The sequence below is a fragment of the Somniosus microcephalus genome, chromosome 7 (assembly GCF_052327205.1).
Source record: "Somniosus microcephalus isolate GS21.2 chromosome 7, FLI_Smic_1.0, whole genome shotgun sequence".
NCBI classification, from domain to species: Eukaryota; Metazoa; Chordata; class Chondrichthyes; order Squaliformes; family Somniosidae; genus Somniosus; species Somniosus microcephalus.
Genome location: NC_140993.1, coordinates 5755641 through 5782153, shown reverse-complemented (window position 1 = coordinate 5782153; position 26513 = coordinate 5755641). Strand labels below are relative to the sequence as shown.

Genomic DNA, 26513 nt, shown 5'->3' with positions numbered 1-26513 from the left:
TCCTGGGCCGTGTATTTGAGGAGTGAGGTCCTGGGCCGTGTATTTGAGGAGTGAGGTCCTGGGCCGTGTGTTTGAGGAGTGAGGCCCTGGGCCGTGTATTTGAGGAGTGAGATCCTGGGCCGTGTATTTGAGGAGTGAGGTCCTGGGCCGTGTATTTGAGGAGTGAGGTCCTGGGCCGTGTATTTGAGGAGTGAGGTCCTGGGCCGTATATTTGAGGAGTGAGCTCCTGGGATGTGTATTTGAGGAGTGAGGTCCTGGGATGTGTATGTGAGGAGGGAGGTCCTGGGCCGTGTATTTGAGGAGTGAGGTCCTGGGCCGTGTATTTGAGGAGTGAGATCCTGGGCCGTGTATTTGAGGAGTGAGGTCCTGGGCCGTGTATTTGAGGAGTGAGGTCCTGGGACGTGTATTTGAGGAGTGAGGTCCTGGGCCGTGTATTTGAGGAGTGAGATCCTGGGCCGTGTATTTGAGGAGTGAGGTCCTGGGACGTGTATTTGAGGAGTGAGGTCCTGGGCCGTGTATTTGAGGAGTGATGTCCTGGGCCGTGTGTTTGAGGAGTGAGATCCTGGGCTGTGTATTTGAGGAGTGAGGCCCTGGGCCGTGTATTTGAGGAGTGAGGTCCTGGGACGTGTATTTGAGGAGTGAGATCCTGGGCCGTGTATTTGAGGAGTGAGGTCCTGGGCCGTGTATTTGAGGAGTGAGGACCTGGGCCGTGTCTTTGAGGAGTGAGGTCCTGGGATGTGTATTTGAGGAGTGAGGTCCTGGGCCGTGTATTTGAGGAGTGAGGTCCTGGGCCGTGTGTTTGAGGAGTGAGGTCCTGGGCCGTGTATTTGAGGAGTGAGATCCTGGGACGTGTATTTGAGGAGTGAGGTCCTGGGCCGTGTGTTTGAGGAGTGAGGTCCTGGGCCGTGTATTTGAGGAGTGAGGTCCTGGGCCGTGTATTTGAGGAGTGAGGTCCTGGGCCGTGTGTTTGAGGAGTGAGGCCCTGGGCCGTGTATTTGAGGAGTGAGATCCTGGGCCGTGTATTTGAGGAGTGAGGTCCTGGGCCGTGTATTTGAGGAGTGAGGTCCTGGGCCGTGTATTTGAGGAGTGAGGTCCTGGGCCGTGTGTTTGAGGAGTGAGGTCCTCGGCCGTGTATTTGAGGAGTGAGGTCCTGGGCCGTGTGTTTGAGGAGTGAGGCCCTGGGCCGTCTATTTGAGGAGTGAGGTCCTGGGCCGTGTATTTGAGGAGTGAGGTCCTGGGCCGTCTATTTGAGGAGTGAGGTCCTGGGCCGTGTATTTGAGGAGTGAGGCCCTGGGCCGTGTATTTGAGGAGTGAGGTCCTGGGCCGTGTATTTGAGGAGTGAGGTCCTGGGCCGTCTATTTGAGGAGTGAGGTCCTGGGCCGTGTATTTGAGGAGTGAGGCCCTGGGCCGTGTAGTTGAGGAGTGAGGTCCTGGGCCGTGTATTTGAGGAGTGAGGTCCTGGGCCGTGTATTTGAGGAGTGAGGTCCTGGGATTGTATTTGAGGAGTGAGGTCCTGGGCCGTGTATTTGAGGAGTGAGGTCCTGGGCCGTGTATTTGAGAAGTGAGGTCCTGGGATGTGTATTTGAGGAGTGAGGTCCTGGGCCGTGTATTTGAGGAGTGAGGTCCTGGGCCGTGTATTTGTGGAGTGAGGTCCTGGGCCATGTGTTTGAGGAGTGAGGTCCTGGGCCGTGTATTTGAGGAGTGAGGTCCTGGGCCGTGTATTTGAGGAGTGAGGTCCTGGGCCTTGTATTTGAGGATTGAGGTCCTTGGCCGTCTGTTTGAGGAGTGAGGTCCTGGGCCGTGTATTTGAGGAGTGAAGTCCTGGGCCGTGTGTTTGAGGAGTGAGATCCTGGGCCGTGTATTTCAGGAGTGAGGTCCTGGGCCGTGTATTTGAGGAGTGAGGTCCTGGGCCGTGTATTTGAGGAGTGAGGTCCTGGGACGTGTATTTGAGGAGTGAGGTCCTGGGCCGTGTATATGAGGAGTGAGGTCCTGGGCCGTCTATTTGAGGAGTGAGGTCCTGGGCCGTGTATTTGAGGAGTGAGCTCCTGGGACGTGTATTTGAGGAGTGAGGTCTTGGGCCGTGTATTTGAGGAGTGAGGTCCTGGGATTGTATTTGAGGAGTGAGGTCCTGGGACGTGTATTTGAGGAGTGAGGTCCTGGGCTGTGTATTTGAGGAGTGAGGTCCTGGGCCGTGTATTTGAGGAGTGAGGTCCTGGGACGTGTATTTGAGGAGTGAGGCCCTGGGCCGTGTATTTGAGGAGTGAGGTCCTGGGATTGTATTTGAGGAGTGAGGTCCTGGGACGTGTATTTGAGGAGTGAGGTCCTGGGACGTGTATTTGAGGAGTGAGGTCCTGGGCCGTGTATTTGAGGAGTGAGGTCCTGGGACGTGTATTTGAGGAGTGAGGTCCTGGGCCGTGTACTTGAGGAGTGAGGTCCTGGGACGTGTATTTGAGGAGTGAGGTCCTGGGCCGTGTGTTTGAGGAGTGAGGTCCTGGGCAGTGTATTTGAGGAGTGAGGTCCTGGGCCGTGTATTTGAGGAGTGAGGTCCTGGGCCGTGTATTTGAGGAGTGAGGTCCTGGGCCGTGTATTTGAGGAGTGAGGTCCTGGGCCGTGTATTTGAGTAGTGAGGTCCTGGGACGTGTATTTGAGGAGTGAGGTCCTGGGCTGTGTATTTGAGGAGTGAGGTCCTGGGCCGTGTATTTGAGGAGTGAGGTCCCGGGCCGTGTGTTTGAGGAGTGAGGTCCTGGGCCGTGTATTTGAGGAGTGAGGTGCTGGGCCGTGTATTTGAGGAGTGAGGTCCTGGGCCGTGTATTTGAGGAGTGAGGTCCTGGGATTGTATTTGAGGAGTGAGTTCCTGGGCCGTGTATTTGAGGAGTGAGGTCCTGGGCCGTGTATTTGAGGAGTGAGGCCCTGGGCCGTGTATTTGAGGAGTGAAGTCCTGGGCCGTGTATTTGAGGAGTGAGGTCCTGGGACGTGTATTTGAGGAGTGAGGTCCTGGGCCGTGTATTTGAGGAGTGAGGTCCTGGGATTGTATTTGAGGAGTGAGGTCCTGGGACGTGTATTTGAGGCGTGAGGTCCTCGGCTGTGTATTTGAGGAGTGAGGTCCTGGGCCGTGTATTTGAGGAATGAGGTCCTGGGACGTGTATTTGAGGAGTGAGGTCCTGGGCCGTGTATTTGAGGAGTGAGGTCCTGGGAATGTGAGGTGTGAGGTCCTGGGACGTGTATTTGAGGAGTGAGGTCCTGGGCTGTGTATTTGAGGAGTGAGGTCCTGGGCCGTGAATTTGAGGAGTGAGGCCCTGGGCCGTGTGTTTGAGGAGTGATGTCCTGGGCTGTGTCTTTGAGGAGTGAGGTCCTGGGCCGTGTATTTGAGGAGTGAGGCCCTGGGCCGTGTATTTGAGGAGTGAGGTCCTGGGCCGTGTATTTGAGGAGTGAGATCCTGGGCCGTGCATTTGAGGAGTGAGGTCCTGGGATTGTATTTGAGGAGTGAGGTCCTGGGCCGTGTATTTGAGGAGTGAGGTCCTGGGCCGTGTATTTGAGGAGTGAGGTCCTGGGCCGTGTATATGAGGAGTGAGGTCCTGGGCCGTGTATTTGAGGAGTGAGGTCCTGGGCCGTGTATTTGAGGAGTGAGGTCCTGGGACGTGTATTTGAGGAGTGAGGTCCTGGGCCATGTATTTGAGGAGTGAGGTCCTGGGATTGTATTTGAGGAGTGAGGTCCTGGGACGTGTATTTGAGGAGTGAGGTCCTGGGCTGTGTATTTGAGGAGTGAGGTCCTGGGCCGTGTATTTGAGGAGTGAGGTCCTGGGACGTGTATTTGAGGAGTGAGGTTCTGGGCCGTGTATTTGAGGAGTGAGGTCCTGGGATTGTATTTGAGGAGTGAGGTCCTGGGACGTGTATTTGAGGAGTGAGGTCCTGGGCCGTGTATTTGAGGAGTGAGGTCCTGGGCCGTGTATTTGAGGAGTGAGCTCCTGGGACGTGTGTTTGAGGAGTGAGGTCCTGGGCCGTGTATTTGAGGAGTGAGGTCCTGGGACGTGTATTTGAGGAGTGAGGTCCTGGGCCGTGTGTTTGAGGAGTGAGGTCCTGGGCTCTGTATTTGAGGAGCGAGGTCCTGGGCCGTGTATTTGAGGAATGAGGTCCTGGGCCGTGTATTTGAGGAGTGAGTTCCTGGGCCGTGTATTTGAGGAGTGAGTTCCTGGGACGTGTATTTGAGGAGTGAGGTCCTGGGCCTTGTATTTGAGGAGTGAGGTCTTGGGCCGTGTATTTGAGGAGTGAGGTCCTGGGCCGTGTATTTGAGGAGTGAGGTCCTGGGCCGTGTATTTGAGGAGTGAGGTCCTGGGCAGTGTGTTTGAGGAGTGAGGTCCTGGGCCGTGTGTTTGAGGAGTGAGGTCCTGGGCTGTGTGTTTGAGGAGTGAGGTCATGGGCCGTGTATTTGAGGAGTCAGGTCCTGGGCTGTGTATTTGAGGAGTGAGGTCCTGGGCCGTGTATTTGAGGAGTGAGGTCCTGGGCCGTGTGTTTGAGGAGTGAGATCCTGGGCCGTGTATTTGAGGAGTGAGGCCCTGGGCCGTGTATTTGAGGAGTGAGGTCCTGGGACGTGTATTTGAGGAGTGAGATCCTGGGCCGTGTATTTGAGGAGTGAGGTCCTGGGATTGTATTTGAGGAGTGAGATCCTGGGCCGTGTGTTTGAGGAGTGAGATCCTGGGATTGTATTTGAGGAGTGAGATCCTGGGCCGTGTATTTGAGGAGTGAGGTCCTGGGCCGTGTATTTGAGGAGTGAGGTCCTGGGCCGTGTATTTGAGGAGTGAGGTCCTGGGCCGTGTATTTGAGGAGTGAGGTCCTGGGCCGTGTATTTGAGGAGTGAGGTCCTGGGCCGTGTGTTTGAGGAGTGAGGTCCTGGGCCGTGTATTTGAGGAGTGAGGTCCTGGGCCGTGTATTTGAGGAGTGAGGTCCTGGGCCGTGTATTTGAGGAGTGAGGTCCTGGGATTGTATTTGAGGAGTGAGGTCCTGGGCCGTGTATTTGAGGAGTGAGGTCCTGGGACGTGTGTTTGAGGAGTGAGGTCCTGGGCCGTGTCTTTGAGGAGTGAGGTCCTGGGCCGTGTATTTGAGGAGTGAGGCCCTGGGCCGTGTATTTGAGGAGTGAGGTCCTGGGCCGTGTATTTGAGGAGTGAGATCCTGGGCCGTGCATTTGAGGAGTGAGGTCCTGGGATTGTATTTGAGGAGTGAGGTCCTGGGCCGTGTATTTGAGGAGTGAGGTCCTGGGCCGGGTATTTGAGGAGTGAGGTCCTGGGCCGTGTATATGAGGAGTGAGGTTCTGGGCCGTGTATTTGAGGAGTGTGGTCCTGGGCCGTGTATTTGAGGAGTGAGGTCCTGGGACGTGTATTTGAGGAGTGAGGTCCTGGGCCATGTATTTGAGGAGTGAGGTCCTGGGATTGTATTTGAGGAGTGAGGTGCTGGGACGTGTATTTGAGGAGTGAGGTCCTGGGCTGTGTATTTGAGGAGTGAGGTCCTGGGCCGTGTAATTGAGGAGTGAGGTCCTGGGACGTGTATTTGAGGAGTGAGGTCCTGGGCCGTGTATTTGAGGAGTGAGGTCCTGGGATTGTATTTGAGGAGTGAGGTCCTGGGACGTGTATTTGAGGAGTGAGGTCCTGGGCCGTGTATTTGAGGAGTGAGGTCGTGGGCCGTGTATTTGAGGAGTGAGGTCCTGGGACGTGTATTTGAGGAGTGAGGTCCTGGGCCGTGTATTTGAGGAGTGAGGTCCTGGGACGTGTATTTGAGGAGTGAGGTCCTGGGCCGTGTGTTTGAGGAGTGAGGTCCTGGGCCGTGTATTTGAGGAGTGAGATCCTGGGCCGTGTATTTGAGGAGTGAGGTCCTGGGACGTGTGTTTGAGGAGTGAGGTCCTGGGCCGTGTATTTGAGGAGTGAGGTCCTGGGACGTGTATTTGAGGAGTGAGGTCCTGGGCCGTGTGTTTGAGGAGTGAGGTCCAGGGCTCTGTATTTGAGGAGCGAGGTCCTGGGCCGTGTATTTGAGGAATGAGGTCCTGGGCTGTGTATTTGAGGAGTGAGTTCCTGGGCCGTGTATTTGAGGAGTGAGTTCCTGGGACGTGTATTTGAGGAGTGAGGTCCTGGGCCTTGTATTTGAGGAGTGAGGTCCTGGGCCGTGTATTTGAGGAGTGAGGTCCTGGGCCGTGTATTTGAGGAGTGAGGTCCTGGGCCGTGTATTTGAGGAGTGAGGTCCTGGGCAGTGTGTTTGAGGAGTGAGGTCCTGGGCCGTGTGTTTGAGGAGTGAGGTCCTGGGCCGTGTATTTGAGGAGTGAGGTCCTGGGCCGTGTATTTGAGGAGTGAGGTCCTGGGCCGTGTATATGGGGAGTGAGGTCCTGGGCCGTGTATTTGAGGAGTGAGGTCCTGGGCCGTGTATTTGAGGAGTGAGGTCCTGGGCCGTGTATTTGAGGAGTGAGATCCTGGGCCGTGTATTTGAGGAGTGAGGTCCTGGGACGTGTATTTGAGGAGTGAGGTCCTGGGCCGTGTATTTGAGGAGTGAGGTCCTGGGCCGTGTGTTTGAGGAGTGAGATCCTGGGCCGTGTATTTGAGGAGTGAGGCCCTGGGCCGTGTATTTGAGGAGTGAGGTCCTGGGACGTGTATTTGAGGAGTGAGATCCTGGGCCGTGTATTTGAGGAGTGAGGTCCTGGGATTGTATTTGAGGAGTGAGATCCTGGGCCGTGTATTTGAGGAGTGAGATCCTGGGATTGTATTTGAGGAGTGAGATCCTGGGCCGTGTATTTGAGGAGTGAGGTCCTGGGCCGTGTATTTGAGGAGTGAGGTCCTGGGCCGTGTATTTGAGGAGTGAGGTCCTGGGCCGTGTGTTTGAGGAGTGAGGTCCTGGGCCGTGTATTTGTGGAGTGAGGTCCTGGGCCATGTATTTGAGGAGTGAGGTCCTGGGATTGTATTTGAGGAGTGAGGTCCTGGGCCGTGTATCTAAGGAGTGAGGTCCTGGGCCGTGTATTTGAGGAGTGAGGTCCTGGGATTGTATTTGAGGAGTGAGGTCCTGGGCCGTGTATTTGAGGAGTGAGGTCCTGGGACGTGTCTTTGAGGAGTGAGGTCCTGGGCCGTGTATTTGAGGAGTGAGGTCCTGGGCCGTGTGTTTGAGGAGTGAGGTCCTGGGCCGTGTGTTTGAGGAGTGAGGTCCTGGGCCGTGTATTTGAGGAGTGAGGTCCTGGGCCGTGTCTTTGAGGAGTGAGGTCCTGGGCCGTGTATTTGAGGAGTGAGGTCCTGGGCCGTGTGTTTGAGGAGTGAGATCCTGGGCTGTGTATTTGAGGAGTGAGGCCCTGGGCCGTGTATTTGAGGAGTGAGGTCCTGGGACGTGTATTTGAGGAGTGTGATCCTGGGCCGTGTATTTGAGGAGTGAGGTCCTGGGATTGTATTTGAGGAGTGAGATCCTGGGCCGTGTATTTGAGGAGTGAGATCCTGGGATTGTATTTGAGGAGTGAGATCCTGGGCCGTGTATTTGAGGAGTGAGGTCCTGGGCCGTGTATTTGAGGAGTGAGGTCCTGGGCCGTGTATTTGAGGAGTGAGGTCCTGGGCCGTGTATTTGAGGAGTGAGGTCCTGGGCCGTGTATTTGAGGAGTGAGGTCCTGGGCCGTGTGTTTGAGGAGTGAGGACCTGGGCCGTGTATTTGAGGAGTGAGGTCCTGGGCCGTGTATTTGAGGAGTGAGGTCCTGGGCCGTGTATTTGAGGAGTGAGGTCCTGGGATTGTATTTGAGGAGTGAGGTCCTGGGCCGTGTATTTGAGGAGTGAGGTCCTGGGACGTGTCTTTGAGGAGTGAGGTCCTGGGCCGTGTATTTGAGGAGTGAGGTCCTGGGCCGTGTGTTTGAGGAGTGAGGTCCTGGGCCGTGTCTTTGAGGAGTGAGGTCCTGGGCCGTGTATTTGAGGAGTGAGGCCCTGGGCCGTGTATTTGAGGAGTGAGGTCCTGGGCCGTGTATTTGAGGAGTGAGATCCTGGGCCGTGCATTTGAGGAGTGAGGTCCTGGGATTGTATTTGAGGAGTGAGGTCCTGGGCCGTGTATTTGAGGAGTGAGGTCCTGGGCCGGGTATTTGAGGAGTGAGGTCCTGGGCCGTGTATATGAGGAGTGAGGTTCTGGGCCGTGTATTTGAGGAGTGTGGTCCTGGGCCGTGTATTTGAGGAGTGAGGTCCTGGGCCATGTATTTGAGGAGTGAGGTCCTGGGCCGTGTATTTGAGGAGTGAGGTCCTGGGCAGTGTGTTTGAGGAGTGAGGTCCTGGGCCGTGTGTTTGAGGAGTGAGGTCCTGGGCCGTGTGTTTGAGGAGTGAGGTCCTGGGCCGTGTATTTGAGGAGTGAGGTCCTGGGCCGTGTATTTGAGGAGTGAGGTCCTGGGCCGTGTATATGGGGAGTGAGGTCCTGGGCCGTGTATTTGAGGAGTGAGGTCCTGGGCCGTGTATTTGAGGAGTGAGGTCCTGGGCCGTGTATTTGAGGAGTGAGATCCTGGGCCGTGTATTTGAGGAGTGAGGTCCAGGGACGTGTATTTGAGGAGTGAGGTCCTGGGCCGTGTATTTGAGGAGTGAGGTCCTGGGCCGTGTGTTTGAGGAGTGAGATCCTGGGCCGTGTATTTGAGGAGTGAGGCCCTGGGCCGTGTGTTTGAGGAGTGAGATCCTGGGCCGTGTATTTGAGGAGTGAGGTCCTGGGCCGTGTATTTGAGGAGTGAGGTCCTGGGACGTGTATTTGAGGAGTGAGATCCTGGGTCGTGTATTTGAGGAGTGAGGTCCTGGGCCGTGTGTTTGAGGAGTGAGATCCTGGGCCGTGTATTTGAGGAGTGAGGTCCTGGGCCGTGTATTTGAGGAGTGAGGTCCTGGGACGTGTATTTGAGGAGTGAGATCCTGGGCCGTGTATTTGAGGAGTGAGGTCCTGGGATTGTATTTGAGGAGTGAGATCCTGGGCCGTGTATTTGAGGAGTGAGGTCCTGGGCCGTGTATTTGTGGAGTGAGGTCCTGGGCCGTGTATTTGAGGAGTGAGATCCTGGGATTGTATTTGAGGAGTGAGATCCTGGGCCGTGTATTTGAGGAGTGAGATCCTGGGATTGTATTTGAGGAGTGAGATCCTGGGCCGTGTATTTGAGGAGTGAGGTCCTGGGCCGTGTATTTGAGGAGTGAGGTCCTGGGCCGTGTATTTGAGGAGTGAGGTCCTGGGCCGTGTGTTTGAGGAGTGAGGTCCTGGGCCGTGTATTTGTGGAGTGAGGTCCTGGGCCGTGTATTTGAGGAGTGAGGTCCTGGGCCGTGTATTTGAGGAGTGAGGTCCTGGGATTGTATTTGAGGAGTGAGGTCCTGGGCCGTGTATTTGAGGAGTGAGGTCCTGGGACGTGTCTTTGAGGAGTGAGGTCCTGGGCCGTGTATTTGAGGAGTGAGGTCCTGGGCCGTGTGTTTGAGGAGTGAGGTCCTGGGCCGTGTCTTTGAGGAGTGAGGTCCTGGGCCGTGTATTTGAGGAGTGAGGCCCTGGGCCGTGTATTTGAGGAGTGAGGTCCTGGGCCGTGTATTTGAGGAGTGAGATCCTGGGCCGTGCATTTGAGGAGTGAGGTCCTGGGATTGTATTTGAGGAGTGAGGTCCTGGGCCGTGTATTTGATGAGTGAGGTCCTGGGCCGGGTATTTGAGGAGTGAGGTCCTGGGCCGTGTATATGAGGAGTGAGGTTCTGGGCCGTGTATTTGAGGAGTGTGGTCCTGGGACGTGTCTTTGAGGAGTGAGGTCCTGGGCCGTGTATTTGAGGAGTGAGGTCCTGGGCCGTGTGTTTGAGGAGTGAGGTCCTGGGCCGTGTCTTTGAGGAGTGAGGTCCTGGGCCGTGTATTTGAGGAGTGAGGCCCTGGGCCGTGTATTTGAGGAGTGAGGTCCTGGGCCGTGTATTTGAGGAGTGAGATCCTGGGCCGTGCATTTGAGGAGTGAGGTCCTGGGATTGTATTTGAGGAGTGAGGTCCTGGGCCGTGTATTTGATGAGTGAGGTCCTGGGCCGGGTATTTGAGGAGTGAGGTCCTGGGCCGTGTATATGAGGAGTGAGGTTCTGGGCCGTGTATTTGAGGAGTGTGGTCCTGGGCCGTGTATTTGAGGAGTGAGGTCCTGGGACGTGTATTTGAGGAGTGAGGTCCTGGGCCATGTATTTGAGGAGTGAGGTCCTGGGATTGTATTTGAGGAGTGAGGTGCTGGGACGTGTATTTGAGGAGTGAGGTCCTGGGCTGTGTATTTGAGGAGTGAGGTCCTGGGCCGTGTAATTGAGGAGTGAGGTCCTGGGACGTGTATTTGAGGAGTGAGGTCCTGGGCCGTGTATTTGAGGAGTGAGGTCCTGGGATTGTATTTGAGGAGTGAGGTCCTGGGACGTGTATTTGAGGAGTGAGGTCCTGGGCCGTGTATTTGAGGAGTGAGGTCCTGGGCCGTGTATTTGAGGAGTGAGGTCCTGGGATGTGTATTTGAGGAGTGAGGTCCTGGGCCGTGCATTTGAGGAGTGAGGTCCTGGGACGTGTATTTGAGGAGTGAGGTCCTGGGCCGTGTGTTTGAGGAGTGAGGTTCTGGGCCGTGTATTTGAGGAGTGAGATCCTGGGCCGTGTATTTGAGGAGTGAGGTCCTGGGCCGTGTATTTGAGGAGTGAGGTCCTGGGCCGTGTATTTGAGGAGTGAGGTCCTGGGCCGTGTATTTGAGGAGTGAGGTCCTGGGATTGTATTTGAGGAGTGAGGTCCTGGGCCGTGTATTTGAGGAGTGAGGTCCTGGGCCGTGTATTTGAGGAGTGAGGCCCTGGGCCATGTGTTTGAGGAGTGAGGTCCTGGGCCGTGTATTTGAGGAGTGAGGTCCTGGGCCGTGTATTTGAGGAGTGAGGACCTGGGCCGTGTCTTTGAGGAGTGAGGTCCTGGGATGTGTATTTGAGGAGTGAGGTCCTGGGCCGTGTATTTGAGGAGTGAGGTCCTGGGCCGTGTGTTTGAGGAGTGAGGTCCTGGGCCGTGTATTTGAGGAGTGAGGTCCTGGGACGTGTATTTGAGGAGTGAGGTCCTGGGCCGTGTATTTGAGGAGTGAGGTCCTGGGCCGTGTGTTTGAGGAGTGAGGTCCTGGGCCGTGTATTTGAGGAGTGAGGTCCTGGGCCGTGTATTTGAGGAGTGAGGTCCTGGGCCGTGTGTTTGAGGAGTGAGGTCCTGGGCCGTGTATTTGAGGAGTGAGGTCCTGGGCCGTGTATTTGAGGAGTGAGGTCCTGGGATTGTATTTGAGGAGTGAGGTCCTGGGCCGTGTATTTGAGGAGTGAGGTCCTGGGCCGTGTATTTGAGTAGTGAGGTCCTGGGATGTGTATTTGAGGAGTGAGGTCCTGGGCCGTGTATTTGAGGAGTGAGGTACTGGGCCGTGTATTTGAGGAGTGAGGTCCTGGGCCGTGTGTTTGAGGAGTGAGGTCCTGGGCCGTGTGTTTGAGGAGTGAGGTCCTGAGCCGTGTATTTGAGGAGTGAGGTCCTGGGACGTGTATTTGAGGAGTGAGGTCCTGGGCCGTGTATTTGAGGAGTGATGTCCTGGGCCGTGTGTTTGAGGAGTGAGATCCTGGGCTGTGTATTTGAGGAGTGAGGCCCTGGGCCGTGTATTTGAGGAGTGAGGTCCTGGGACGTGTATTTGAGGAGTGAGATCCTGGGCCGTGTATTTGAGGAGTGAGGTCCTGGGCCGTGTATTTGAGGAGTGAGGACCTGGGCCGTGTCTTTGAGGAGTGAGGTCCTGGGATGTGTATTTGAGGAGTGAGGTCCTGGGCCGTGTATTTGAGGAGTGAGGTCCTGGGCCGTGTGTTTGAGGAGTGAGGTCCTGGGCCGTGTATTTGAGGAGTGAGATCCTGGGACGTGTATTTGAGGAGTGAGGTCCTGGGCCGTGTGTTTGAGGAGTGAGGTCCTGGGCCGTGTATTTGAGGAGTGAGGTCCTGGGCCGTGTATTTGAGGAGTGAGGTCCTGGGCCGTGTGTTTGAGGAGTGAGGCCCTGGGCCGTGTATTTGAGGAGTGAGATCCTGGGCCGTGTATTTGAGGAGTGAGGTCCTGGGCCGTGTATTTGAGGAGTGAGGTCCTGGGCCGTGTATTTGAGGAGTGAGGTCCTGGGCCGTGTGTTTGAGGAGTGAGGTCCTCGGCCGTGTATTTGAGGAGTGAGGTCCTGGGCCGTGTGTTTGAGGAGTGAGGCCCTGGGCCGTCTATTTGAGGAGTGAGGTCCTGGGCCGTGTATTTGAGGAGTGAGGTCCTGGGCCGTCTATTTGAGGAGTGAGGTCCTGGGCCGTGTATTTGAGGAGTGAGGCCCTGGGCCGTGTATTTGAGGAGTGAGGTCCTGGGCCGTGTATTTGAGGAGTGAGGTCCTGGGCCGTCTATTTGAGGAGTGAGGTCCTGGGCCGTGTATTTGAGGAGTGAGGCCCTGGGCCGTGTAGTTGAGGAGTGAGGTCCTGGGCCGTGTATTTGAGGAGTGAGGTCCTGGGCCGTGTATTTGAGGAGTGAGGTCCTGGGATTGTATTTGAGGAGTGAGGTCCTGGGCCGTGTATTTGAGGAGTGAGGTCCTGGGCCGTGTATTTGAGTAGTGAGGTCCTGGGCCATGTGTTTGAGGAGTGAGGTCCTGGGCCGTGTATTTGAGGAGTGAGGTCCTGGGCCGTGTATTTGAGGAGTGAGGTCCTGGGCCTTGTATTTGAGGATTGAGGTCCTTGGCCGTCTGTTTGAGGAGTGAGGTCCTGGGCCGTGTATTTGAGGAGTGAAGTCCTGGGCCGTGTGTTTGAGGAGTGAGATCCTGGGCCGTGTATTTCAGGAGTGAGGTCCTGGGCCGTGTATTTGAGGAGTGAGGTCCTGGGCCGTGTATTTGAGGAGTGAGGTCCTGGGACGTGTATTTGAGGAGTGAGGTCCTGGGCCGTGTATATGAGGAGTGAGGTCCTGGGCCGTCTATTTGAGGAGTGAGGTCCTGGGCCGTGTATTTGAGGAGTGAGGTCCTGGGACGTGTATTTGAGGAGTGAGGTCTTGGGCCGTGTATTTGAGGAGTGAGGTCCTGGGATTGTATTTGAGGAGTGAGGTCCTGGGACGTGTATTTGAGGAGTGAGGTCCTGGGCTGTGTATTTGAGGAGTGAGGTCCTGGGCCGTGTATTTGAGGAGTGAGGTCCTGGGACGTGTATTTGAGGAGTGAGGCCCTGGGCCGTGTATTTGAGGAGTGAGGTCCTGGGATTGTATTTGAGGAGTGAGGTCCTGGGACGTGTATTTGAGGAGTGAGGTCCTGGGACGTGTATTTGAGGAGTGAGGTCCTGGGCCGTGTATTTGAGGAGTGAGGTCCTGGGACGTGTATTTGAGGAGTGAGGTCCTGGGCCGTGTACTTGAGGAGTGAGGTCCTGGGACGTGTATTTGAGGAGTGAGGTCCTGGGCCGTGTGTTTGAGGAGTGAGGTCCTGGGCAGTGTATTTGAGGAGTGAGGTCCTGGGCCGTGTATTTGAGGAGTGAGGTCCTGGGCCGTGTATTTGAGGAGTGAGGTCCTGGGCCGTGTATTTGAGGAGTGAGGTCCTGGGCCGTGTATTTGAGTAGTGAGGTCCTGGGACGTGTATTTGAGGAGTGAGGTCCTGGGCTGTGTATTTGAGGAGTGAGGTCCTGGGCCGTGTATTTGAGGAGTGAGGTCCCGGGCCGTGTGTTTGAGGAGTGAGGTCCTGGGCCGTGTGTTTGAGGAGTGAGGTCCTGGGCCGTGTATTTGAGGAGTGAGGTGCTGGGCCGTGTATTTGAGGAGTGAGGTCCTGGGCCGTGTATTTGAGGAGTGAGGTCCTGGGATTGTATTTGAGGAGTGAGTTCCTGGGCCGTGTATTTGAGGAGTGAGGTCCTGGGCCGTGTATTTGAGGAGTGAGGCCCTGGGCCGTGTATTTGAGGAGTGAAGTCCTGGGCCGTGTATTTGAGGAGTGAGGTCCTGGGACGTGTATTTGAGGAGTGAGGTCCTGGGCCGTGTATTTGAGGAGTGAGGTCCTGGGATTGTATTTGAGGAGTGAGGTCCTGGGACGTGTATTTGAGGCGTGAGGTCCTCGGCTGTGTATTTGAGGAGTGAGGTCCTGGGCCGTGTATTTGAGGAATGAGGTCCTGGGACGTGTATTTGAGGAGTGAGGTCCTGGGCCGTGTATTTGAGGAGTGAGGTCCTGGGAATGTGAGGTGTGAGGTCCTGGGACGTGTATTTGAGGAGTGAGGTCCTGGGCTGTGTATTTGAGGAGTGAGGTCCTGGGCCGTGAATTTGAGGAGTGAGGTCCTGGGCCGTGTGTTTGAGGAGTGATGTCCTGGGCTGTGTCTTTGAGGAGTGAGGTCCTGGGCCGTGTATTTGAGGAGTGAGGCCCTGGGCCGTGTATTTGAGGAGTGAGGTCCTGGGCCGTGTATTTGAGGAGTGAGATCCTGGGCCGTGCATTTGAGGAGTGAGGTCCTGGGATTGTATTTGAGGAGTGAGGTCCTGGGCCGTGTATTTGAGGAGTGAGGTCCTGGGCCGTGTATTTGAGGAGTGAGGTCCTGGGCCGTGTATTTGAGGAGTGAGGTGCTGGGCCGTGTATTTGAGGAGTGAGGTCCTGGGCCGTGTATTTGAGGAGTGAGGTCCTGGGATTGTATTTGAGGAGTGAGTTCCTGGGCCGTGTATTTGAGGAGTGAGGTCCTGGGCCGTGTATTTGAGGAGTGAGGCCCTGGGCCGTGTATTTGAGGAGTGAAGTCCTGGGCCGTGTATTTGAGGAGTGAGGTCCTGGGACGTGTATTTGAGGAGTGAGGTCCTGGGCCGTGTATTTGAGGAGTGAGGTCCTGGGATTGTATTTGAGGAGTGAGGTCCTGGGACGTGTATTTGAGGCGTGAGGTCCTCGGCTGTGTATTTGAGGAGTGAGGTCCTGGGCCGTGTATTTGAGGAATGAGGTCCTGGGACGTGTATTTGAGGAGTGAGGTCCTGGGCCGTGTATTTGAGGAGTGAGGTCCTGGGAATGTGAGGTGTGAGGTCCTGGGACGTGTATTTGAGGAGTGAGGTCCTGGGCTGTGTATTTGAGGAGTGAGGTCCTGGGCCGTGAATTTGAGGAGTGAGGTCCTGGGCCGTGTGTTTGAGGAGTGATGTCCTGGGCTGTGTCTTTGAGGAGTGAGGTCCTGGGCCGTGTATTTGAGGAGTGAGGCCCTGGGCCGTGTATTTGAGGAGTGAGGTCCTGGGCCGTGTATTTGAGGAGTGAGATCCTGGGCCGTGCATTTGAGGAGTGAGGTCCTGGGATTGTATTTGAGGAGTGAGGTCCTGGGCCGTGTATTTGAGGAGTGAGGTCCTGGGCCGTGTATTTGAGGAGTGAGGTCCTGGGCCGTGTATATGAGGAGTGAGGTCCTGGGCCGTGTATTTGAGGAGTGAGGTCCTGGGCCGTGTATTTGAGGAGTGAGGTCCTGGGACGTGTATTTGAGGAGTGAGGTCCTGGGCCATGTATTTGAGGAGTGAGGTCCTGGGATTGTATTTGAGGAGTGAGGTCCTGGGACGTGTATTTGAGGAGTGAGGTCCTGGGCTGTGTATTTGAGGAGTGAGGTCCTGGGCCGTGTATTTGAGGAGTGAGGTCCTGGGACGTGTATTTGAGGAGTGAGGTTCTGGGCCGTGTATTTGAGGAGTGAGGTCCTGGGATTGTATTTGAGGAGTGAGGTCCTGGGACGTGTATTTGAGGAGTGAGGTCCTGGGCCGTGTATTTGAGGAGTGAGGTCCTGGGCCGTGTATTTGAGGAGTGAGGTCCTGGGACGTGTGTTTGAGGAGTGAGGTCCTGGGCCGTGTATTTGAGGAGTGAGGTCCTGGGACGTGTATTTGAGGAGTGAGGTCCTGGGCCGTGTGTTTGAGGAGTGAGGTCCTGGGCTCTGTATTTGAGGAGCGAGGTCCTGGGCCGTGTATTTGAGGAATGAGGTCCTGGGCCGTGTATTTGAGGAGTGAGTTCCTGGGCCGTGTATTTGAGGAGTGAGTTCCTGGGACGTGTATTTGAGGAGTGAGGTCCTGGGCCTTGTATTTGAGGAGTGAGGTCTTGGGCCGTGTATTTGAGGAGTGAGGTCCTGGGCCGTGTATTTGAGGAGTGAGGTCCTGGGCCGTGTATTTGAGGAGTGAGGTCCTGGGCAGTGTGTTTGAGGAGTGAGGTCCTGGGCCGTGTGTTTGAGGAGTGAGGTCCTGGGCTGTGTGTTTGAGGAGTGAGGTCATGGGCCGTGTATTTGAGGAGTGAGGTCCTGGGCTGTGTATTTGAGGAGTGAGGTCCTGGGCCGTGTATTTGAGGAGTGAGGTCCTGGGCCGTGTGTTTGAGGAGTGAGATCCTGGGCCGTGTATTTGAGGAGTGAGGCCCTGGGCCGTGTATTTGAGGAGTGAGGTCCTGGGACGTGTATTTGAGGAGTGAGATCCTGGGCCGTGTATTTGAGGAGTGAGGTCCTGGGATTGTATTTGAGGAGTGAGATCCTGGGCCGTGTGTTTGAGGAGTGAGATCCTGGGATTGTATTTGAGGAGTGAGATCCTGGGCCGTGTATTTGAGGAGTGAGGTCCTGGGCCGTGTATTTGAGGAGTGAGGTCCTGGGCCGTGTATTTGAGGAGTGAGGTCCTGGGCCGTGTATTTGAGGAGTGAGGTCCTGGGCCGTGTATTTGAGGAGTGAGGTCCTGGGCCGTGTGTTTGAGGAGTGAGGTCCTGGGCCGTGTATTTGAGGAGTGAGGTCCTGGGCCGTGTATTTGAGGAGTGAGGTCCTGGGCCGTGTATTTGAGGAGTGAGGTCCTGGGATTGTATTTGAGGAGTGAGGTCCTGGGCCGTGTATTTGAGGAGTGAGGTCCTGGGACGTGTCTTTGAGGAATGAGGTCCTGGGCCGTGTATTTGAGGAGTGAGGTCCTGGGCCGTGTGTTTGAGGAGTGAGGTCCTGGGCCGTGTCTTTGAGGAGTGAGGTCCTGGGCCGTGTATTTGAGGAGTGAGGCCCTGGGCCGTGTATTTGAGGAGTGAGGTCCTGGGCCGTGTATTTGAGGAGTGAGATCCTGGGCCGTGCATTTGAGGAGTGAGGTCCTGGGATTGTATTTGAGGAGTGAGGTCCTGGGCCGTGTATTTGAGGAGTGAGGTCCTGGGCCGGGTATTTGAGGAGTGAGGTCCTGGGCCGTGTATATGAGGAGTGAGGTTCTGGGCCGTGTATTTGAGGAGTGTGGTCCTGGGCCGTGTATTTGAGGAGTGAGGTCCTGGGACGTGTATTTGAGGAGTGAGGTCCTGGGCCATGTATTTGAGGAGTGAGGTCCTGGGATTGTATTTGAGGAGTGAGGTGCTGGGACGTGTATTTGAGGAGTGAGGTCCTGGGCTGTGTATTTGAGGAGTGAGGTCCTGGGCCGTGTAATTGAGGAGTGAGGTCCTGGGACGTGTATTTGAGGAGTGAGGTCCTGGGCCGTGTATTTGAGGAGTGAGGTCCTGGGATTGTATTTGAGGAGTGAGGTCCTGGGACGTGTATTTGAGGAGTGAGGTCCTGGGCCGTGTATTTGAGGAGTGAGGTCGTGGGCCGTGTATTTGAGGAGTGAGGTCCTGGGACGTGTATTTGAGGAGTGAGGTCCTGGGCCGTGTATTTGAGGAGTGAGGTCCTGGGACGTGTATTTGAGGAGTGAGGTCCTGGGCCGTGTGTTTGAGGAGTGAGGTCCTGGGCCGTGTATTTGAGGAGTGAGATCCTGGGCCGTGTATTTGAGGAGTGAGGTCCTGGGACGTGTGTTTGAGGAGTGAGGTCCTGGGCCGTGTATTTGAGGAGTGAGGTCCTGGGACGTGTGTTTGAGGAGTGAGGTCCTGGGCCGTGTATTTGAGGAGTGAGGTCCTGGGACGTGTATTTGAGGAATGAGGTCCTGGGCCGTGTATTTGAGGAGTGAGTTCCTGGGCCGTGTATTTGAGGAGTGAGTTCCTGGGACGTGTATTTGAGGAGTGAGGTCCTGGGCCTTGTATTTGAGGAGTGAGGTCCTGGGCCGTGTATTTGAGGAGTGAGGTCCTGGGCCGTGTATTTGAGGAGTGAGGTCCTGGGCCGTGTATTTGAGGAGTGAGGTCCTGGGCAGTGTGTTTGAGGAGTGAGGTCCTGGGCCGTGTGTTTGAGGAGTGAGGTCCTGGGCCGTGTATTTGAGGAGTGAGGTCCTGGGCCGTGTATTTGAGGAGTGAGGTCCTGGGCCGTGTATATGGGGAGTGAGGTCCTGGGCCGTGTATTTGAGGAGTGAGGTCCTGGGCCGTGTATTTGAGGAGTGAGGTCCTGGGCCGTGTATTTGAGGAGTGAGATCCTGGGCCGTGTATTTGAGGAGTGAGGTCCTGGGACGTGTATTTGAGGAGTGAGGTCCTGGGCCGTGTATTTGAGGAGTGAGGTCCTGGGCCGTGTGTTTGAGGAGTGAGATCCTGGGCCGTGTATTTGAGGAGTGAGGCCCTGGGCCGTGTATTTGAGGAGTGAGGTCCTGGGACGTGTATTTGAGGAGTGAGATCCTGGGCCGTGTATTTGAGGAGTGAGGTCCTGGGATTGTATTTGAGGAGTGAGATCCTGGGCCGTGTATTTGAGGAGTGAGATCCTGGGATTGTATTTGAGGAGTGAGATCCTGGGCCGTGTATTTGAGGAGTGAGGTCCTGGGCCGTGTATTTGAGGAGTGAGGTCCTGGGCCGTGTATTTGAGGAGTGAGGTCCTGGGCCGTGTGTTTGAGGAGTGAGGTCCTGGGCCGTGTATTTGTGGAGTGAGGTCCTGGGCCATGTATTTGAGGAGTGAGGTCCTGGGATTGTATTTGAGGAGTGAGGTCCTGGGCCGTGTATCTAAGGAGTGAGGTCCTGGGCCGTGTATTTGAGGAGTGAGGTCCTGGGATTGTATTTGAGGAGTGAGGTCCTGGGCCGTGTATTTGAGGAGTGAGGTCCTGGGACGTGTCTTTGAGGAGTGAGGTCCTGGGCCGTGTATTTGAGGAGTGAGGTCCTGGGCCGTGTGTTTGAGGAGTGAGGTCCTGGGCCGTGTGTTTGAGGAGTGAGGTCCTGGGCCGTGTATTTGAGGAGTGAGGTCCTGGGCCGTGTCTTTGAGGAGTGAGGTCCTGGGCCGTGTATTTGAGGAGTGAGGTCCTGGGCCGTGTGTTTGAGGAGTGAGATCCTGGGCTGTGTATTTGAGGAGTGAGGCCCTGGGCCGTGTATTTGAGGAGTGAGGTCCTGGGACGTGTATTTGAGGAGTGTGATCCTGGGCCGTGTATTTGAGGAGTGAGGTCCTGGGATTGTATTTGAGGAGTGAGATCCTGGGCCGTGTATTTGAGGAGTGAGATCCTGGGATTGTATTTGAGGAGTGAGATCCTGGGCCGTGTATTTGAGGAGTGAGGTCCTGGGCCGTGTATTTGAGGAGTGAGGTCCTGGGCCGTGTATTTGAGGAGTGAGGTCCTGGGCCGTGTATTTGAGGAGTGAGGTCCTGGGCCGTGTATTTGAGGAGTGAGGTCCTGGGCCGTGTGTTTGAGGAGTGAGGACCTGGGCCGTGTATTTGAGGAGTGAGGTCCTGGGCCGTGTATTTGAGGAGTGAGGTCCTGGGCCGTGTATTTGAGGAGTGAGGTCCTGGGATTGTATTTGAGGAGTGAGGTCCTGGGCCGTGTATTTGAGGAGTGAGGTCCTGGGACGTGTCTTTGAGGAGTGAGGTCCTGGGCCGTGTATTTGAGGAGTGAGGTCCTGGGCCGTGTGTTTGAGGAGTGAGGTCCTGGGCCGTGTCTTTGAGGAGTGAGGTCCTGGGCCGTGTATTTGAGGAGTGAGGCCCTGGGCCGTGTATTTGAGGAGTGAGGTCCTGGGCCGTGTATTTGAGGAGTGAGATCCTGGGCCGTGCATTTGAGGAGTGACGTCCTGGGATTGTATTTGAGGAGTGAGGTCCTGGGCCGTGTATTTGAGGAGTGAGGTCCTGGGCCGGGTATTTGAGGAGTGAGGTCCTGGGCCGTGTATATGAGGAGTGAGGTTCTGGGCCGTGTATTTGAGGAGTGTGGTCCTGGGCCGTGTATTTGAGGAGTGAGGTCCTGGGCCATGTATTTGAGGAGTGAGGTCCTGGGCCGTGTATTTGAGGAGTGAGGTCCTGGGCAGTGTGTTTGAGGAGTGAGGTCCTGGGCCGTGTGTTTGAGGAGTGAGGTCCTGGGCCGTGTGTTTGAGGAGTGAGGTCCTGGGCCGTGTATTTGAGGAGTGAGGTCCTGGGCCGTGTATTTGAGGAGTGAGGTCCTGGGCCGTGTATATGGGGAGTGAGGTCCTGGGCCGTGTATTTGAGGAGTGAGGTCCTGGGCCGTGTATTTGAGGAGTGAGGTCCTGGGCCGTGTATTTGAGGAGTGAGATCCTGGGCCGTGTATTTGAGGAGTGAGGTCCTGGGACGTGTATTTGAGGAGTGAGGTCCTGGGCCGTGTATTTGAGGAGTGAGGTCCTGGGCCGTGTGTTTGAGGAGTGAGATCCTGGGCCGTGTATTTGAGGAGTGAGGCCCTGGGCCGTGTATTTGAGGAGTGAGGTCCTGGGACGTGTATTTGAGGAGTGAGATCCTGGGCCGTGTATTTGAGGAGTGAGGTCCTGGGATTGTATTTGAGGAGTGAGATCCTGGGCCGTGTATTTGAGGAGTGAGGTCCTGGGCCGTGTATTTGTGGAGTGAGGTCCTGGGCCGTGTATTTGAGGAGTGAGATCCTGGGATTGTATTTGAGGAGTGAGATCCTGGGCCGTGTATTTGAGGAGTGAGATCCTGGGATTGTATTTGAGGAGTGAGATCCTGGGCCGTGTATTTGAGGAGTGAGGTCCTGGGCCGTGTATTTGAGGAGTGAGGTCCTGGGCCGTGTATTTGAGGAGTGAGGTCCTGGGCCGTGTGTTTGAGGAGTGAGGTCCTGGGCCGTGTATTTGTGGAGTGAGGTCCTGGGCCGTGTATTTGAGGAGTGAGGTCCTGGGCCGTGTATTTGAGGAGTGAGGTCCTGGGATTGTATTTGAGGAGTGAGGTCCTGGGCCGTGTATTTGAGGAGTGAGGTCCTGGGACGTGTCTTTGAGGAGTGAGGTCCTGGGCCGTGTATTTGAGGAGTGAGGTCCTGGGCCGTGTGTTTGAGGAGTGAGGTCCTGGGCCGTGTCTTTGAGGAGTGAGGTCCTGGGCCGTGTATTTGAGGAGTGAGGCCCTGGGCCGTGTATTTGAGGAGTGAGGTCCTGGGCCGTGTATTTGAGGAGTGAGATCCTGGGCCGTGCATTTGAGGAGTGAGGTCCTGGGATTGTATTTGAGGAGTGAGGTCCTGGGCCGTGTATTTGATGAGTGAGGTCCTGGGCCGGGTATTTGAGGAGTGAGGTCCTGGGCCGTGTATATGAGGAGTGAGGTTCTGGGCCGTGTATTTGAGGAGTGTGGTCCTGGGCCGTGTATTTGAGGAGTGAGGTCCTGGGACGTGTATTTGAGGAGTGAGGTCCTGGGCCATGTATTTGAGGAGTGAGGTCCTGGGATTGTATTTGAGGAGTGAGGTGCTGGGACGTGTATTTGAGGAGTGAGGTCCTGGGCTGTGTATTTGAGGAGTGAGGTCCTGGGCCGTGTAATTGAGGAGTGAGGTCCTGGGACGTGTATTTGAGGAGTGAGGTCCTGGGCCGTGTATTTGAGGAGTGAGGTCCTGGGATTGTATTTGAGGAGTGAGGTCCTGGGACGTGTATTTGAGGAGTGAGGTCCTGGGCCGTGTATTTGAGGAGTGAGGTCCTGGGCCGTGTATTTGAGGAGTGAGGTCCTGGGATGTGTATTTGAGGAGTGAGGTCCTGGGCCGTGCATTTGAGGAGTGAGGTCCTGGGACGTGTATTTGAGGAGTGAGGTCCTGGGCCGTGTGTTTGAGGAGTGAGGTTCTGGGCCGTGTATTTGAGGAGTGAGATCCTGGGCCGTGTATTTGAGGAGTGAGGTCCTGGGCCGTGTATTTGAGGAGTGAGGTCCTGGGCCGTGTATTTGAGGAGTGAGGTCCTGGGCCGTGTATTTGAGGAGTGAGGTCCTGGGATTGTATTTGAGGAGTGAGGTCCTGGGCCGTGTATTTGAGGAGTGAGGTCCTGGGCCGTGTATTTGAGGAGTGAGGCCCTGGGCCATGTGTTTGAGGAGTGAGGTCCTGGGCCGTGTATTTGAGGAGTGAGGTCCTGGGCCGTGTATTTGAGGAGTGAGGACCTGGGCCGTGTCTTTGAGGAGTGAGGTCCTGGGATGTGTATTTGAGGAGTGAGGTCCTGGGCCGTGTATTTGAGGAGTGAGGTCCTGGGCCGTGTGTTTGAGGAGTGAGGTCCTGGGCCGTGTATTTGAGGAGTGAGGTCCTGGGACGTGTATTTGAGGAGTGAGGTCCTGGGCCGTGTATTTGAGGAGTGAGGTCCTGGGCCGTGTGTTTGAGGAGTGAGGTCCTGGGCCGTGTATTTGAGGAGTGAGGTCCTGGGCCGTGTATTTGAGGAGTGAGGTCCTGGGCCGTGTGTTTGAGGAGTGAGGTCCTGGGCCGTGTATTTGAGGAGTGAGGTCCTGGGCCGTGTATTTGAGGAGTGAGGTCCTGGGATTGTATTTGAGGAGTGAGGTCCTGGGCCGTGTATTTGAGGAGTGAGGTCCTGGGCCGTGTATTTGAGTAGTGAGGTCCTGGGATGTGTATTTGAGGAGTGAGGTCCTGGGCCGTGTATTTGAGGAGTGAGGTACTGGGCCGTGTATTTGAGGAGTGAGGTCCTGGGCCGTGTGTTTGAGGAGTGAGGTCCTGGGCCGTGTGTTTGAGGAGTGAGGTCCTGAGCCGTGTATTTGAGGAGTGAGGTCCTGGGACATGTCTTTGAGGAGTGAGGTCCTGGGACATGTCTTTGAGGAGTGAGGCCCTGGGATGTGTGTTTGAGGAGTGAGGTCCTGGGCCGTGTGTTTGAGGAGTGAGGTCCTGGGCCGTGTATTTGAGGTGTGAGGTCCTGGGACATGTCTTTGAGGAGTGAGGTCCTGGGACATGTCTTTGAGGAGTGGGTTCCTGGACCGTGTGTTTGAGGAGTGAGGTCCTGGGCCGTGTATTTGAGGAGTGAGGTCCTGGGCCGTGTATTTGAGGAGTGAGGTCCTGGGCCGTGTATTTGAGGAGTGAGGCCCTGGGATGTGTATTTGAGGAGTGAGGTCCTGGGCCGTGTATTTGAGGAGTGAGGTCTTGGGCCGTGTGTTTGAGGAGTGAGGTCCTGGGCCGTGTATTTGAGGAGTGAGGTCCTGGGCCGTGTATTTGAGGAGTGAGATCCTGGGCCGTGTATTTGAGGAGTGAGGTCCTGGGACGTGTATTTGAGGAGTGAGGTCCTGGGCCGTGTATTTGAGGAGTGAGGTCCTGGGCCGTGTATTGGAGGAGTGAGGTCCTGGGCCGTGTATTTGAGGAGTGAGGTCCTGGGACGTGTATTTGAGGAATGAGGTCCTGGGCCGTGTATTTGAGGAGTGAGGTCCTGGGCCGTGTATTTGAGGAGTGAGGTCCTGGGATTGTATTTGAGGAGTGAGGTCCTGGGCCGTGTATTTGAGGAGTGAGGTCCTGGGCCATGTATTTGAGGAGTGAGGTCCTGGGCCGTGTATTTGAGGAGTGAGGTCCTGGGCCGTGTATTTGAGGAGTGAGGTCCTGGGCCGTGTATTTGAGGAGTGAGGTCCTGGGCCGTGTATTTGAGGAGTGAGGTCCTGGGCCGTGTCTTTGAGGAGTGAGGTCCTGGGATTGTATTTGAGGAGTGAGGTCCTGGGCCGTGTCTTTGAGGAGTGAGGTCCTGGGCTGTGTATTTGAGGAGTGAGGTCCTGGGCCCTGTATTTGAGGAGTGAGGTCCTGGGCTGTGTATTTGAGGAGTGAGGTCCTGGGCCGTGTATTTGAGGAGTGAGGTCCTGGGCCGTGTATTTGAGGAGTGAGGCCCTGGGCTGTGTATTTGAGGAGTGGGGCCGTGGGCCGTGTGTTTGAGGAGTGGGGCCCTGGGCCGTGTATTTGAGGAGTGAGGCCCTGGGCCGTGTATTTGAGGAGTGATGTCCTGGGATTGTATTTGAGGAGTGAGGCCCTGGGCCGTGTATTTGAGGAGTGGGGCCCTGGGCCGTGTGTTTGAGGAGTGAGGTCCTGGGCCGTGTATTTGAGGAGTGAGGTCCTGGGCCGTGTATTTGAGGAGTGAGGCCCTGGGCCGTGTATTTGAGGAGTGGGGCCCTGGGCCGTGTGTTTGAGGAGTGAGGTCCTGGGCCGTGTCTTTCAGGAGTGAGATCCTGGGCCGTGTATTTGAGCAGTGAGGCCCTGGGCCGTGTGTTTGAGGAGTGAGGCCCTGGGCCGTGTATTTGAGGAGTGGGGCCCTGGGCCGTGTGTTTGAGGAGTGAGGTCCTGGGCCGTGTATTTGAGGAGTGGTGCCCTGGGCCGTGTATTTGAGGAGTGAGGTCCTGGGCCGTGTATTTGAGGAGTGAGGTCCTGGGCCGTGTGTTTGAGGAGTGAGGTCCTGGGATTGTGTTTGAGGAGGAGTGCCCTGGGCCGTGTATTTGAGGAGTGCCCTGGGCCGTGTATTTGAGGAGGAGTGCCAGTTTTGGACAGCCGCACTGCGCCAGTGTTGTTTACATACAGAGCTCTGCCTAAAATCGCAGCATATTTTTTTATCTCCGTTCTTCCTTCTTTTGCCCCAGTCTCGAAAGGGCAGCGACACTGATAAAGACAAGAAAAGCTTAGATGGTAAAACGGACAATATCGGGAGTGGCCGAGCTATCCCCATCAAACAGGTAAGTAGCATTTTGCTGCTTGGTTCTGTCTCAGTGGAGTCTGTTCCCACAATATCAGAATAACCTGGCCTCCCTCGGGATATTGCGGGTGTTGAGGGGCAGGGGCCTACCCCTAACAGAATCTATTGGTTAGTCCGATCTCACTCAGACAATTTCAATTCTGTAGCCATTCCTGCTGCAGTCCTGGTTTCAAAAAGCTTCATAAAACTGAAAGGTACTAAAAGAGTTTGAAGGTAACGGGCACGACTGCAGTGCTCAAATTGCTTCTGTACCTGTTGCAGCATAGATTCAGTAACAGCAGGACCAGACCATCACGTACCTGCACCGATGGCAGTCCTGGCATAGAACCTGTACCCATGGCACAGAAGCTGCACCAATGCCTGGTCAGGGATCACCTTTCTTACACTGTTTAAAATGATGTTGAGTGATGGAGGCTGTCCAGGCGCTGGAGCCTCTCCGGGAGGTGGAGGCTGTCCGGGAGATGGAGGTTCTCCGGGAGGTGGAGGCTCCCCAGGAGATGGAGGCTCTCCAGGAGATGGAGGCTCTCCGGGAGGTGGAGGCTCTCCAGGAGATGGAGGCACTCCAGGAGATGGAGCCTCTCCTGGAGATGGAGCCTCTCCTGGAGCTGGAAGCTCTCCGGGAGATGGAGGCTCTCCGGGAGATGGAGGCTCTCCAGGAGATGGAGCCTCTCCTGGAGCTGGAGGCTCTCTGGGAGATGGAGGCTCTCCGGGAGATGGAGGCTCCCCAGGAGATGGAGGCTCTCCGGGAGGTGGAGCCTCTCCTGGAGCTGGAGGCTCTCCGGGAGGTGGAGCCTCTCCTGGAGATGGAGCCTCTCCGGGAGATGGAGGCTCTCCGGGAGATTGAGCCTCTCCTGGAGGTGGAGGCTCTCCAGGAGATGGAGGCTCTCCGGGAGATGGAGCCTCTCCTGGAGGTGGAGGCTCTCCAGGAGATGGAGGCTCTCCGGGAGGTGATAGCTTTTGCTGCTGGTGCTTTATTGTGAGACGGAAGAGCTGAACGAGATCGGACTTTGTGATTCGTTAGCCCCAGAGGAACCTGTGCTGTTCCAGACCTATAATCGGGAGTTTCACTATGGTTATCAGTTGCAGGCTGTCTGTTTATACCACACGTTGCAGGCCTGTGGTTTATTGCGAGCTCTGGGTATGTTGCGTAGAATGGTAGAAAGTGCAGCAGGCAGACAGGATGCTGCCTGTGTCAGTGCCAGCTCAGTAACTGGAGCTATTCACTCGGATCCTAATGCCCTTCTCTCACTCCGCATCCTTCAATATTTTACTAACGAGCACATTTGTACTGCCCCATGAACATGCCACAGACCTGTTTGTAACGTGCCTTGTGTTTGTTACAGGCTTGTTTGTAGTAGCATTTGGTGTGTGTGTTACAGGTTTTGAGTTTGCCTTGCCTATGTTACAGATCTGTTTGAAACAGATGTGTATCTTATAGGGCGGTTTATAGTGTGGTGTATGTATTACAGCATATTTAAACCAGGTGGTGTATGTTACGAGCGTCTGTATAGTATCTGTGGTGTATGTACGGGCTTGTTGTAACATGTGCTGTGTATGTATGGGCGTATTTATTCTGCGTGTGGTGTATGTATGGGTGTGTTTATAGTGTGTGGTGTATGTATGGGTGTGTTTATAGTGTGTGGTGTATGTACGGGCATGTTTATAGTGTGGTGTATGTACGGGTGTGTTTATAGTGTGTGGTGTATGTATGGGTGTGTTTATAGTGTGTGGTGTATGTATGGGTGTGTTTATAGTGTGTGGTGTATGTACGGGTGTGTTTATAGTGTGTGGTGTATGTACGGGTGTGTTTATAGCGTGTGGTGTATGTACGGGGTGTTTATAGTGTGTGGTGTATGTATGGGTGAGTTTATAGCGTGTGGTGTAT

At 55.6% G+C, this 26513-nt stretch overlaps 1 protein-coding gene across 1 annotated transcript in view; it reads left to right on the top strand.

The window, feature by feature from the left end:
- agap3 (ArfGAP with GTPase domain, ankyrin repeat and PH domain 3) overlaps positions 1–26513 on the top strand; it is a 737224-nt gene that overhangs the window by 252942 nt on the left and 457769 nt on the right. Inside the window, exon 9 of the mRNA XM_085992170.1 lies at positions 24516–24608. Coding sequence (XP_085848296.1) covers positions 24516–24608 — 93 coding nt within the window. The remainder of the gene's footprint in view (positions 1–24515; positions 24609–26513) is intronic.